At 35.8% G+C, this 14,348-nt stretch overlaps 1 protein-coding gene across 2 annotated transcripts in view; it reads right to left on the bottom strand.

The window, feature by feature from the left end:
• Nucleotides 1-14,348, bottom strand: part of KCNK2 (potassium two pore domain channel subfamily K member 2) — a 154,573-nt gene that overhangs the window by 98,045 nt on the left and 42,180 nt on the right. For both annotated transcript variants that reach the window (XM_003265111.3, XM_003265110.3), the window contains exon 3: nt 14,229-14,346. In XM_003265111.3, the coding sequence (XP_003265159.1) occupies nt 14,229-14,346 (118 nt within the window). The remainder of the gene's footprint in view (nt 1-14,228; nt 14,347-14,348) is intronic.

The following is a 14,348-nucleotide window of genomic DNA, read 5'->3' on the forward strand; positions in this document are numbered from 1 at the left end:
TGGAGGTGGCAAGGTATAGTGAGCTTCACTTGTATAATAAAGGAATGTATCTATATTAATTATAAACACACACACTTTCACACACACATATCCATACATAAATGATTCCTAGAATGATAAGAAATGGTAATCATGTTTGACTCTGTAGGAGATGAGACACTGAAGGATCAGCTGCAGGAGGAAGACTTACCTGTCACTCTACATTCTTTACACTGCTTATTTGTTTCTTATTGCTTAATGATGTATAGACACTCCTTATTAATTTTAATGAAAGCATACAGTATTTTACTTTAAATGAGTATGCTATTAATTCCTCACTATTTGTATGCCCAAAGTTGCCATGTGAAAGAATATGATTTTCTTTCTGCATTGACATAAACAAAGCACCTTTCTTAAGTTGCCTTGATTTATATGCCCTTCCTAGAGTTTCCATGAATTTAAAAAGATAACTAGCACTGCACATCTTTAGACTTTCAGCAAACATTTATAAAAGTCAGCCAGGAAATATTGTAGAAAGACAAAGAGTGTATGAGATGTGATTTGCAATCAAGTCTATGCTATTATTTTTCTTTCTATCATTATCCACATCAAGAGTGGCTTTATCATAACAACCTCCTTTCTATTATCATAAACTTATAATTTTCTTGTTTGAGACAGGGTCTCCCACTGTTGCCCAGGTTGGAGTGCAGTGGCATGATTATGGCTCACTGTAGCCACCATGCTCGGCTAATTATTTTTTATTTTGTAGAGACAAGGGTCTTGCAATGTTGCCCAGGCTGGTCTCAAACTCCTGAACTCAGCAATTCTTGGCTTCCCAAAGTGATGGGATCACAAGAGTGAGCCACTGTACCTGGTCTATAAACCCACAATTTCTATCCTCTGACTTTTTCCTCTAAAAATATCATGATCCCTTTTTCTGACACTTAGATTTCATTTTCTTGAAATTTTTCCCCCAAACTCTGAATTTTTTAAACCAGAATGTCATGGCTTGAGATTGGTAGCACTCTAGTTTTCTTAAATGTAACATTTTGTATCATATTTACAGAAAACAACTCAGAATCTGCAGGAGAGGAGTAGTGAAAATATCTGACACTATAACATCACCCAGAGCTAAGCAGTAGAATGAGATTTTCTTATTTTTAGAAATACATTTCCATGTGGTTTCCGTCTGAGCCCTATATACTCAGTTTTTGAAGCAGTTATTTTGTCTGCTAGCACCTACACTGGAACATGTTACTACGTTTCTAATACAGTATTTTCTCTCAATTTTTGAAGTAGCACAAAATTGCACTTTTTATCAATCTGAAAATTAAAACAAATTATACAAGCCAATGGTTCTAAACCCTTTTGTAGTTTATGGACCCCTTTGAGAATCTGACATGTGCTGTGGACCCTCTCTCCAGAACATGATTACAGGCTCTTAAAGCTTATCCAGCTGTCTTCCAATAGTTCATAAAAATTGAGTCACAAACCTTATTTCAATCTTCGATGAACAATAGGGAAAAACAGACAAATACAGCAGCTTATTTAAAATTGAGCAATTTTATTTGCATAGTAATTAGGTTATTTACCACTGTTAAATACATTATCCTTTTGAGTTTTCACAAAACCCTGTGAGATAGCAAATGCAATTATTATCATTCATCTATTAGAAAGTCATTTAGACTATTCACCTGAAGGAAGTAAATAACTCAGAAAAGTTCAATGACCTGGTCAAAAGCACAAAGTGAAAAAATATTAGAATCAGGATTCAAATCAGGTATTCTATTTATAAATCTTATTTTTCTTCGCCTTACATTCTTTCCTCTAGTCCAGTATTTGGCAATCTTTTTCTGTAAAGGAATTGGTAGTAAATATTTTCAGCTTTGGAGGCCATATGGTCTCTGCTGTAAGTATTTGATTCTGCCGTTATAGCACGAAGGCAGCCAAAGTCAATACAAAACAAATGGGCATGGCTGTGTTCTAAAAATTACATAAAACAGGTGACATGCTTGATTTTGCTCATGGGTTATAGTTTTCTGACCCTGAGTTATCACTTCTACAAAATAAATGACCTAAATCTTTTAACTTATTTTCCTAAATAGTTTGAATGTTTTTATCATCGTGATACTGACCTTGTTAAATGATCATTGATACAATACTCTAAATGCTAATGGAATCCCTAAGTAATATCATCACCAATAACAGCAAAATCTCTGCCAAAAACCTATGATAAAACTGTTACATATTAATTTTCATTTTTATTTTGAGACAATTTCACTGATGAAACCATCATCTAGGAAGGTACTTTTGAAACATAATCCCCTTCAATAACACAAAAGGAGTCAATATTACATGGAAAAAATTAAATTTTTTTTGCATTAATAAAGTTAAGACACAGTTTGGAAAAGCAAATTAAAATATAAAATACAGTTTTTTTATCATGTTTAATGACTTTGATATTGAATAACATTAAAGGAGGGTATAAAATTAGTATACATGTTTACAAAAAGATTATGGTAGTCATCAAGGCTGTCATCAGATACCCTGCTTCACTTGAGCACCCTTGAAGTTGGTTTGGCCAACGTCATATGAGTGAAAACAACATGTGCACTTGTATGAAGCTTTATTAGCAGTGTTCAATGTGCCTCGTTCTGGTCCCTAAGCCACAGGGATCATGGAAGAACCTGCAACACCACCTGCAGAGGTCTCTTAGCAAATACAATGAGGAGAACCCTCTTGCCTATCCAACACTGGACACTGACTGTAAACAAGAAATTGACTTCTTTTGTAAGGCCACCATGATATGGGAATTGTCACAGAATATATCTCAGCATATCCTAACTAATATAAAAGCATAGATTAAAAAATCATTTAAAAAGGTTTATACTAATATTAATCTTTATTATGCTTGGTTAATTAAAAGAAACACCTCAAGATAACATTATATGCTATTTTGAGGCCAGGTGTGGTGGCTCACACCTGTAATCCTAGCACTTTGAGAGGCCCACGTGGGTGGACTGCTTGAGCTCAGGAGTTCAAGACCAGCCTGGGCAACGTGATGAGACCCTGATTCTACTAAAAATATAAAAAATTAGCTGGACATGGTGGCACACACCTGTAGTCCTAGCTACTCAGGAGGTTGAGGCAGGAGAATCACTTGAACCTAGGAGGTAGAGGTTGAAGTGAACCGGCGTCATGCTACATCTGGGCAACAGAGTGAGACTCTGCCTCCAAAAGAAAAAAAAAAGGTGGTAACATTATACAATATTTTGAATGATCACATTTTGGATTATCTACATATCATTAAAATAACTAGTTGGTAGGCCAGGCACAGTGGCTCAAGCCTGTAATGCCAGCACTTTGGGAGGCCGAGGTGGGCGAATCACGAGGTCAAGAGATTGAGAACATCCTCGCCAACATGGTGAAACCCCGTCTCTACTAAAAATACAAAAATTAGCTGGGCATGGTGGCACATGACATGCCTGTAGTCCCAGCTACTCGGGAGGCTGAGGCAGGAGAATCGCGTGAATCCAGGAAGCGGAAGTTGCAGTGAGCCGAGATCGCACTGCTGCGCTCCAGCCTGGGTGACAAAGCAAGACTCCGTCTCAAAAATAAATAAATAAATAAATAAATAACTGGTTGGTCATTTCATTAAATCAAAATAAAAATTAACTAGGTGAAGAAATAGTCAAGTGTGACACAGCCTTGTGGGAATAACTGGTTTGGGACTGAATTTTTTACATTCAAACTGTGCTAAACAATTTTTAAAAATTTTTTATGTTATAAAAATTAAGGGTATGAATTAAAGCTGTAAGAAACAATCAATTTTATTTTTTAAATATTAGTGGCAGAAATAAATATGTAAAAAATATTGGCTTACTCTAATAATAAAATAATAAAAATTAGTCAATAATAAAGTTAGCCTACCCTAAAAATTAGTATAGAGTCATTCAATATACAAACTATTTTCATATATGCGACATCATTTAGTTTTCACAACTCTTGAGAAATACTAGTCCCAGTTGACAAATGAGAAAATTAAGGATAATAGAACTGTGATTTGCCCAGAAAGGCAACCCTAGCTAGTGGCAAAGGCAAAACCCTGAATCTAAGTTTTCTGAAGTGAAATCTGATGTTCCTTGTACTGTGTCACTCCTTTAAAAAAAATGTAGTTATTTTCCTTCTAAGCAGCATAAGCAAAACTAGTCTGCATCAACATGTACAGCACACGATTTTAGTTGTAGTATAATGCTAATTAGGAGGTCATGTCTGCAGTCTTTTTTTCCATCAATTTAAAACATAGCTTCATAAAGTTGTCTAGGTACCACTGAAATTATCTATTAAAACATGTATACTTTAAACAGAGGCTATTTAGGCCGAATATGACTTATTTCATATTCCTCATCATACTATAATTTATAATAAGAAATATACATATGTAGGTCTTCATCCCAAGTTCCTGGCACAGAGCCCCCTAAAACCCTTGTAATTTCCAGAGCAAAAGGGTTACTAGGAGGATCTTTTATTCTAATAATCGGTCTTTGATCCTGGTTCTTGACACAGAGCTCCTAATCCCTTAGAATTTCCTGGGTGATAGGAGCATCTTTTGTTCTAATGAGGTGACTCTTACTGGGTTCCTGGATAGCTTCAGGATGGGGGCTGGTCACCAGAAAAAAAACAAGCCATAACTACAAGTTTGGAACTTTCAGCCCCATCTCAATTCTCCAGAAAGGTGAGAAGAACTGGAGATTGATAATCAACCACACCTAGATGATGAAGCTTTCATAAAAATCTCTGAACTATGGGGTTTGGAGAGCTTTGGGGTTGCAGAACACATGGATGCATCCCAGAGAGGTTGTGGAACCTCCTCACCCCTTCCTACATCCCTTTCCCTATGTATATCTTTCTTATGTATCCCTTGTAATATCCTTTGTAATAAACCAGTAAATGTCAGTAAACTGTTCCCTGAGTTCTGTGAGCTGCTCCAGATGAAACCCAGGGAGGCTCGAACTTGTGACTGGCATGTGGAGTGGGGACAGTCTTGGGGGACTGAGCCCTTCACCTGTGGGATCTGATGCTAATTCCAGGTAGACAGTGTCAGAATTGAATTGAAGTAGAAGAAACCCAGCTGGTGTCCAGTGGAGAAATGCAGAAAAATCCCACACATCTGACGTCAGAAATGTCCTGTGTCAAGTGGTAAGAACACAGTGGGAGAATTTTTTTTTTCTTTTACACCCCTACTTTCGTTTTTTCTTCTCTAGCTGCTTGGCTTTGGCAATTTCACTCTTTGTTAGCATCTTCAATAAGGGATATTTATGCCTAGAGGGGAGAGGTAGGACACACCAACCAAACTTGGCCTCTTGTTTGTTGTTTTTGCTTCAACATTAAAGTTGGAAGGGGAAGAAATTTAAGATTAGCAATTAATGTGCATTTTTGGATAATCTGTGGCTTTCAGTAGTTCATATCATCACTAGTCCTCCCAATGCTCTGTTAGAACCAAGAGTTGGCTGTATGGAATTCCTTTCCATTTGGAATGAGTCACATCAGCATTGTACTTTAGGTGCACATAAACTACAATAGTTAAACATGAACTTCATTTGGCACAAGTACTTTTTTTGTAAACATCATGCAATATGCACCTTACCACGTAAATAACAATGCCAATTTTCCAAGAGTAAGTTAAGATTGCACAAGTCTAAAATTTTAAAAAAAAAAGAATTACGAAGAAAACAAACATGCAGCCTAATTACCAGCTGAAAGTAGACAGGCCTGAACAAACGTTGTCACATTCCTTTCTTATCAAACGAAACACCCGAGACACATACAAAAAAAATTGCTGATAATCATCACACCTAGTTTTAATCACATTCAGAGCAATACTTGGATGTCTGGTGGTCAGTCAGATGCTCTACAAAATCTATAATCTAGAATGAACAACTCTGCATTTCAGAAGTTAGGAAGGGGGAATGACAAGAAAAAATAGGTTCTGTATTTATTCAGGGCATGAACTTCATGACTATTCCTTGCTTCCAATTTTTGGATAATTTCAAGATCACAACATTTAACAGTGATTGCTTTTCAGAAGATTAAAATATGCTATTGAAAAGTTTGCAAAATTATTCAGGAATAGGTGAAAGTGTGTTTTGTTTCAGAATACAAGCCATTCCTGACTTGAATTACACTAGAGATATGGGCAACTATGATGCTGGTACTCAATGCCCAAACTTTCTCTTGCTGGAGCTTCTGTCAGATCTATAATATATTGTTATGTTTTCTCCTGTTACCAAAAACAAACAAACCCAAAACAAAACAAATTATGCCTAACTTCTGGGAAGATTATATCCCTAATGTTCTCAAATCCCTTTACAGTTGGCACAGGATTCTGGGTACTAGGTGCTCTTCTTGCCTGATGTAACATACATATGCAATGAGAAGAGATGACTAATCTATTTCATTATTGCTTTGGAGTCTACAATACTATTTATGTAGTAATTCAGCTTTATACCCTATCAAATATACTTTTGCACTCTGCCAACTTAGCTATCATTCATAAGAAATTTTCTCTGAGAAACACATTTTAACTTAGAAAATAAATAAGCCTACATGAAGATTTTTGAGTGGCAGGAGCAAATGTTATTAATAATATCCTGATACGGGTTTTGTTTTCATTAATTTAAGTAGATGGGATAAATAATACAGAATAAAAGACCCAATTTTAATTTCAATTTTTGTATTTCAACTACACAATACTGAAAGTACATATTTTGGAAAAATAATCATCTACTTTCACGAGCTTGCATAAAGAAAAATGCAATGAGATTGTGGAGTAGGAACTGGAAGTCACCTTGCAAAATTCATTGTCTTTTAAGCTGCCTGAGAGAAACTTAATGGACTCCCAAAATCCAATACACAATTCTCTGAGAACATGCAAGAGACTAGTGAAATGCCACAGAGTTATGAGTGTACTAAGTTAATAAGTTAGCACCCAACAGGCAGAGCTACAATGACGTCATCCTTTGGGAAAAGGCTTACTGACAAATTCCACACCACTGCTTCAAGTCCATTCATTTCCAAGTTCAGGCAGTGACTTCTGTGGTCATAAAGTTGAACAGAAAACACAATTTTTCCTCATCCTTTCAAGTTGCAGTTTTGTCCCACATCCAACAGAAAGAAAGGTATTAGACTCCCTGCTGAAAACAAGCATAGACTTTGCGGTGTTCAATATACTTTCTGTGTTTCCAAAAGTGACTCCTTTTTATCTGGAATTGCTTGTTAAAATTACTGCAAACTTTTAATTTTCTTCCCGGTGTTTTTTTGTTTTGTTTTGTTTTCGTAATTACTTAAGCATTATACCAAACTGGAAAAATACAAGTTTGCAGTAAGTCTGTGACTGTTATCATAATAGCTTTAGCAATTCAATCTAGGTAAAAGCCAACTGAAAGCCCCAGTGGCAGGTTCAAAATAGAGAAACAAAAATACAAACAAAAAATCACAGAAACTGTTTAGCCAAATTCAATCCCTATACTCAAGTGACAGAAAGTAAGAGTCATTTGAAAATATGAGAAATGTTGCTCTAAGGAAAAATTAAGTTTTTCATTAAGACTGAAGAGAAATGCTTTGGGATCTTAAAGTCACTGTAGACCATAGTGGCCTTCTTGTTATTTGCATTCTGACACTCAGATACAATAATTGAGTGATAAATGTAGGCAACTCCTAACCCCGACATTGCAGTTTACTTTCCACTGGAGAATATTTTATTATTTTAAATATAATTATATTAAATTATATTAATATATAACTAGATTAATATATAATTATAATTAATATAATTTTTATATTAATAATTTGCATACATTAATATCAATATATAATTTATATAAAATAATATATGAATATAATACATAATAATGTAAGTATATAAAATATAAATATACTAATTACATATTACTACATCAATATAATTGATATGTAAGATATAATAAATTGATATTATATTTATATAATTATAAAAATTATAATTTTAATGCTTTCAAGTAATAAAATCTTCTTACATTTTATTCTAATCTTTAAATTGGTCTTGAAATAGAATACAGTTGTCCATACGTCATTTTTGCCAACTGCCTTTCCCATAGTTTAACTGATAAGCTTTAAAAAAAACTTAAAAATAAAAAAAACTTAAAAATTAAACGCTAAGCCCTCTAAAGCATTATTCTGAGAGGAATATATCTCCATCTGTAAACTTTTTTTAAGACCACATATCTGTCCACCTTTCACCCTCCTCACTGCTACCTCCTTATTTCAAGTCAGCATCTTTTCCCGTATGGATTAATACATTAACATGTTTGTGAGGTGTTTCCTCCACCCCGTTCTCTGATTCTCTAACAACAACAATTCAATTCAATTCTACAGGAGTCCAGACCTACAGATTAAGAGCTCAGTCCACAGGACAACTTCCAGGTCAGACACCAGTAGCAAATGGAATGCTGTGCTGCTCACATTTCTGCCTGGCCAACTGCAAATTCAGGAGTTCCCAGGACCTCTCCTCAGATTGGTTAACTTTAGAAAGATTCACAGAACTCCAGAAAGCATTTTCCTTACTAATGCTGGTCTATTATAAAGGATATAATTTAGGAACAGCCAAATGGAAGAGATGCATTTGGGTGTGCACAGAAGTAGGGGGTATAGACCTTCTATGTTCCACAGCTTCCCCTGCCATACTACCCTCCTACCACCAGTATTCACCAGCCCAGAAGCTCTCTGAACTCCATCATTTAGGGGATTTTATGGAGCTTTCATTAAGTAGGACTGACGATTAAATAATTGGCCATTGGTGATTAAACTCAACCTCTGGCCATTCTTCCCTCCCCAGAGTCCTGGGAGTGAGGCTGAAAGTTCCAATCTGATAATCACACGGTTGCTTTCTCTGGCTATTAGCCCCCATCTTGAAGCTATCTAGCAGCCTACCAGTAGTCACCTCATTAGCATAAACTCAGACATGGTTGAAAGAGGCTTGTTATGAATAACAGAAGACATTCCCATCACTCAGAAAATCCCAAGGTTTCTAGGAGCTCTGGGCCAAGAACCTGGGTCAAAGACCAAACATATTTTTGTATTATACCACATTTTTCACTGGTCTTCTGCTTCAGCTTTTGCCTTCTGAATGACAGCCAGCATCACATCATGCTTGTTTGTCTTTTGCTTAAATCTTTCAGTGGCTGCCTACTGAATTTAGAATGTTACCATGACCTATAGAGTCCTACACAATCTTGCTGCCTCTTATCTCGCTAACCTCACTTCTTTCTCCTGCTCCCCTTCCTCCAGTCCCCCAGGCACTGCCTCATCTGTATTCTTTGAACATGCCAAAATCTGTCCCACCCAGATCTTTGCATTGTTGTACCCTTTGCCTTCATTAATCTTTCCACTTTTCTTTACATAGCTGATTTATTTTCATCATTCAGGGTTCAGCTTAAATGTCACCTCCTCAGAGAGTTCTTTAATCAGCCTCTTTAGAACACCTCCCACTCCCTGCTCTGGCTCCATCATCTACTTTCTATTGTGAGTTTCTTTTGCTACATTTATTGCAATCATTCATGGTCTTGTTTTTAATGTACTGACTGATCATTGGTTTCTTCAACCCCAATATTTCTAGTCTTGCTGAATTCAAGAAGAAACAAACAAACAAAAAATGGGGGTGGGGGGAGAAGGGAATGACTAAAATGAATCTTCCTAAAATAATACAACATATAAAATCTTGGACATATTTTTACTCCTTTCTCACAAAAAAAAAATCAACTAGCACTGTCTATGAGTTACAAGACTGCTGCCTAAATATTCACTTCACTTTCAATATTTTGACTCTTGTCTCTTCATTCTATTAGTCACCAAGGCCTGTTGATTCTTGTATCTAATTATTTCGACATTTTGTGGTTACTCCTGTCCTTCCACACCAACTCCAATCATCCCAGTCAATACATCCCTCCTTCCCTGGGTCACTGCAATGCCTCCTAACTGCTCTCTCAGACAAACTGTCAGTATTCGCTAATCCTCTTCCTGACAAATGTCACTTTTAAACTTTTACTTCACTATTATTAAAAATCCATGTTCCATCTTATTATAGTAGATCCTCAAAAATGGGATTATTTGCAATGCATTCTTTCCATCTAAAGCAGTCAACATTATTTCCCACTACTTCTTTAAACAATTCTTCTTTAAACAATTCCTTTAAACAAGTCTACTCTAACACTTACCTTTCTATCACCAAAACAAATCCAGCTCACTCCTCTTTTTGGATTTTTGCTTAGCCATGCCACAGACTGGGAGGTTTTTTCCCCTTCCTCAGTCTAAATCAAAACATTTTCTTCAAGGCACAGTTCAAATCCAACTTCCCCACTTAAGCCTTTCCTTTCAGTTGCAGCCCATGTGTTCTTCCGTTTTTCTCAGTTCTCATAGCACTGAAACCCCTGCTCTGTGTTACATTTGATTATCCAAGACTTATTTTTGTTATTCTTCCGTCATTTCATATGTGGAAATGTTGTCTCCCAAATGAGATTGCAAGCAGGGACTACATCCTTACTTCCTTTGTACTCCTGTACACAGATCCAGGAGGAGCTTCTTACATTGACTTACTGATTAAAATGATTCTGAGGATGAATCCCGTCAACTCCCAGCAGCCATTCTAGATAACTGGCAATAGCCAAACAGACCACACTGTCTTTTACCTCTGGTCTTTTCCACATGAGCTCCCGATGCCTGCAAGCCTCCCTTTCCAACTTTCTTCACCCAGCAAATTCCTAGTTCTATCCAGTCCACTGGGACAATGCCTACTAAGGAAAAGGAAGAATCCCTCAACTCTTTCTCACTTACCTACCTACCCACTATCTATGTAAAGGGTTGCACCAATATGTTCCCATTAAATGCTCTTAACTCACAACTCTTGGCACACTGTATTGTAAATGTGTGTTTACTCACACTTCTCCCTGACTGATCTATGTACAACTTAAAGTCAAGGAATTTATTTTTTATCTTTACAGCAACAGAGTGATAGTGTTTTATTATTTGTTGAATTAATAAATAAACAAACTGGCAATGAAATCTGTTGAAAGGGCTATTAATTTAGCCTCACAGGTATCAATATAGTGTTCTGTAATTTCCAATAAGTCATAGTTCAGACCATATAAAATGCCTATTTGTTTTTAGTTTCAAAAACAATTATTGTGCACCCAATATGTATCAGGCATTTGGAGATACAGACAAGATCCAAATAATTAAAAATCCCTAACTTCATAGAGCTTGCATTTTACTATGAAAAATCAGCAAGGGACTATGGCTTTTGCTCTGACTGAGTTGGAAACCACAGCAGAGTTCTGAACAGAAGGTTTCTGCAATGCTGCTGGCATGCGATGATGCTGCTTTGGACAAAAATGGTGGCAATTTGTATGTGGAGCAGTGGTTAAAGTATGAATCTAATTTAAAGGCAAAGCCAACAGGACTGGTATATGGAATGGAAGTGGCATATGAGAGAAAAGGAATGGTCAAGAATGGATTTCAGTCTGTGCAACTATGGAATAGAATTTGTGAAGAATTTGGAAGGGTATAACTTTGGAAAGGATGTTTAGATATATGAAGAGAATTCTAAAATTTGGTCTTAAATTTTAATATTTTATTTTGTATAACTTCCCTTGGGCATATTTCCAAGGAATAGTAAGGATCATGTTTGCTTCTTAGAAAAACTGACAAAATTGAACACAAAATCCTTGGACAACTGTGGCCAACTCAGTTCCGTGAAGCACTGCCTGTACCAGGAACCCTATAAAAGCCACTGCAATTTATTTTCCAAAACCCTCCCAACTTCTAATGTCATTTTAAAATGTCTTATGCAATGCAGCTATTGCTAAAGGTCATAATTTCTATGATTGCTAAAAATCACTTCAAAGTTCACACAATTATTATCATTAGCAATATTATTAATTATACTTTGAATTTTATGGAATAATGACTTTAATGTCAAATGCACACTAATGAAAGAGGCCAAATTTTTTCCCTTGCCCAAGACCACCATAAACTAGCCCAAGATTAGAGGACGTGGTGTTGACCTCAAGAGCAAAAGACCATGCAGTAAAAAGTCCTCATATGGGTCACTCAGAATGACTTAATCCACTGAAGACTAAAGCCTGAGATGGAACAGTAGGAGATCTGGGCTGTCAGGCAGCTACCTAAAGGGCCTAAATGATCAGCTACTGTGCTTAATGGCTATAATTTGGAGTAAGGCTGGTAATAATGGTTTATTTTTTTTCGTGTGTTGAAGTGTATGTCTGCTTAACTTACTGTATTTGGGGATTCAAAAAATGAGACTGTTTATAAACACACAGGGCAACAGTAAGTCTGTATAATGACTGAGTCTCCTGTAAAATAATTTAGTGGTGATCATGATGAGTTATAACTTAGACTTTCGAATTTTCATTGGCAGAAACAAACCATTCTCACTCAGTCTGTAAGCTTTTTTTCTTCTAGACTCTAAGTAGTTTACACAATAAATAGTTATTTCCATAGTAGAAATGGCCAAGATGTCTAAGCCCCAAACTTAACCTGTTATTATGGTTAGAAATCAAGGTTGCCATTCTTCCAGATTTTCACAGCCACACAACTTTTGACCTAGCTGATGGAAATGTAAGAGTAAACATAGTTTCTTGACCTCTTAAAAAAGGCAAAAAATCAGCATGCTAAAGTATGTATTTTGCTGGCATGCGATCCAGGGCAAAGAGGCACTATAGTGGACTCATAATGATAGAACAGTACAAATACCTGTAAAAGGAAAACTTTTAAGTCAGAGTTCATCCATAAATTTTCCATGTTCTCCTATTTAGTACTTTGATATAATCTACTGATGTAAAATGTTATACATGTCATAATTTATGAATGACATCAAAAAAATAAGATTGAAACTTTTAGGATTTCAATTTATCCCATAATCTGAAATTAGTCCCATGAGATGAAAATTTCTTCACAAAGGTATGTGGAAAGAAAGAACTCCCTTTTTTACATATATTTTCTCACACTTGAAATTCCTTCATAACTATGATGAGTCCATTTCCTTCTCTTTCTTAAAAAATATGCTTTAAATGCATCTCTTTCCATGAGCAAGGCAGCTATTACCCTTCCCAAGTCTCACAGAATGACAAACATGGCTTTCTTTTTTTTTCCAAATGTTATTTGATTTATATATATATATTATACATATATATTATACTTCAAGTTCTAGGGTACATGTGCACAATGTGCAGGTTTGTTACATACGTATACATGTGCCATGTTGGTGTGCTGCACCCATTCACTCATCATTTATATTAGGTATATCTCCTAATGCTATCCTCCCCCCTCCCTCCACCCCACAACAGGCCCTGGTGTGTGATGTTCCCCTTCCTGTGTCCAAGTGTTCTCATTGACAAACATAGCTTTCACTGTGGGGTCTGTGTTTAGGTTTCCTGAATAGCTTTTGGGCACCGAACGACAAACTAGCAGAGAGAGGACATCTACATGTACCCATTCTGCCGCTTTACAAGATGCCAAACATATGTGTGGGTGAGTTGAAAAAAGAGACCACTTTCCATTATGCAACCCTTTCAACATTATAACAAACAATGCGATTAAAAGGTAAAACATCAGGGGCCTAAACTTTCATACTTTTCATAATCCTCACATTTCAGTGTTAAATTTTTATATATGTGCTACTGGCAAAATGTAATGTATAAAAAAACAAGCCCTGAAGTAATCATCATAAATGACCATATAACAGGCACAATCTGTTAAAATGTAGAGTTAAAATTTACAAATTCAAAAAGGTGATATCACGTAAGAACTTCCATGAAAAGAATGTCAAAATTGTATTTAAAACCTTTTCTGCTACACAAAAAGTATCAAAAATTCAGGAAAATTAAAAACTAATTGTCTAAAGAAATAATCATTTTAAGCTGTTTCTTGACATTACTACCATTAGTCAAATGACTGACTGCATTGCTCCTGTTTCACATGTATTTTAAAGTCAACTCAGTATTCTAAAATAACAACTAATTCATTTCCATTATTCCTTTGTTTAAATCTTTAAATGCCCTTTTCAAAATCAATTTACTATAATCTAGTTTTTCTACCTTAAGTAGATCATTTTGCCCAACTATACAAAAAATTCAAACAAATGGATTTTAGCTCACAAACGGTATCAAAACAAAAAACAAAAATAAGTTGTCTCCTACCTATGGTTGTAATAACAGTGCCAGCAAAGAAGAAGGAACTTCCCAAATCCCAGTGACTGATTTGATTGGAGGTGTTTCCTAAAGGTATAATCCCTGCATTTATTGCTGCCACTATTTGCT

Source organism: Nomascus leucogenys, chromosome 5, assembly GCF_006542625.1.
Source record: "Nomascus leucogenys isolate Asia chromosome 5, Asia_NLE_v1, whole genome shotgun sequence".
Taxonomy (NCBI): Eukaryota; Metazoa; Chordata; class Mammalia; order Primates; family Hylobatidae; genus Nomascus; species Nomascus leucogenys.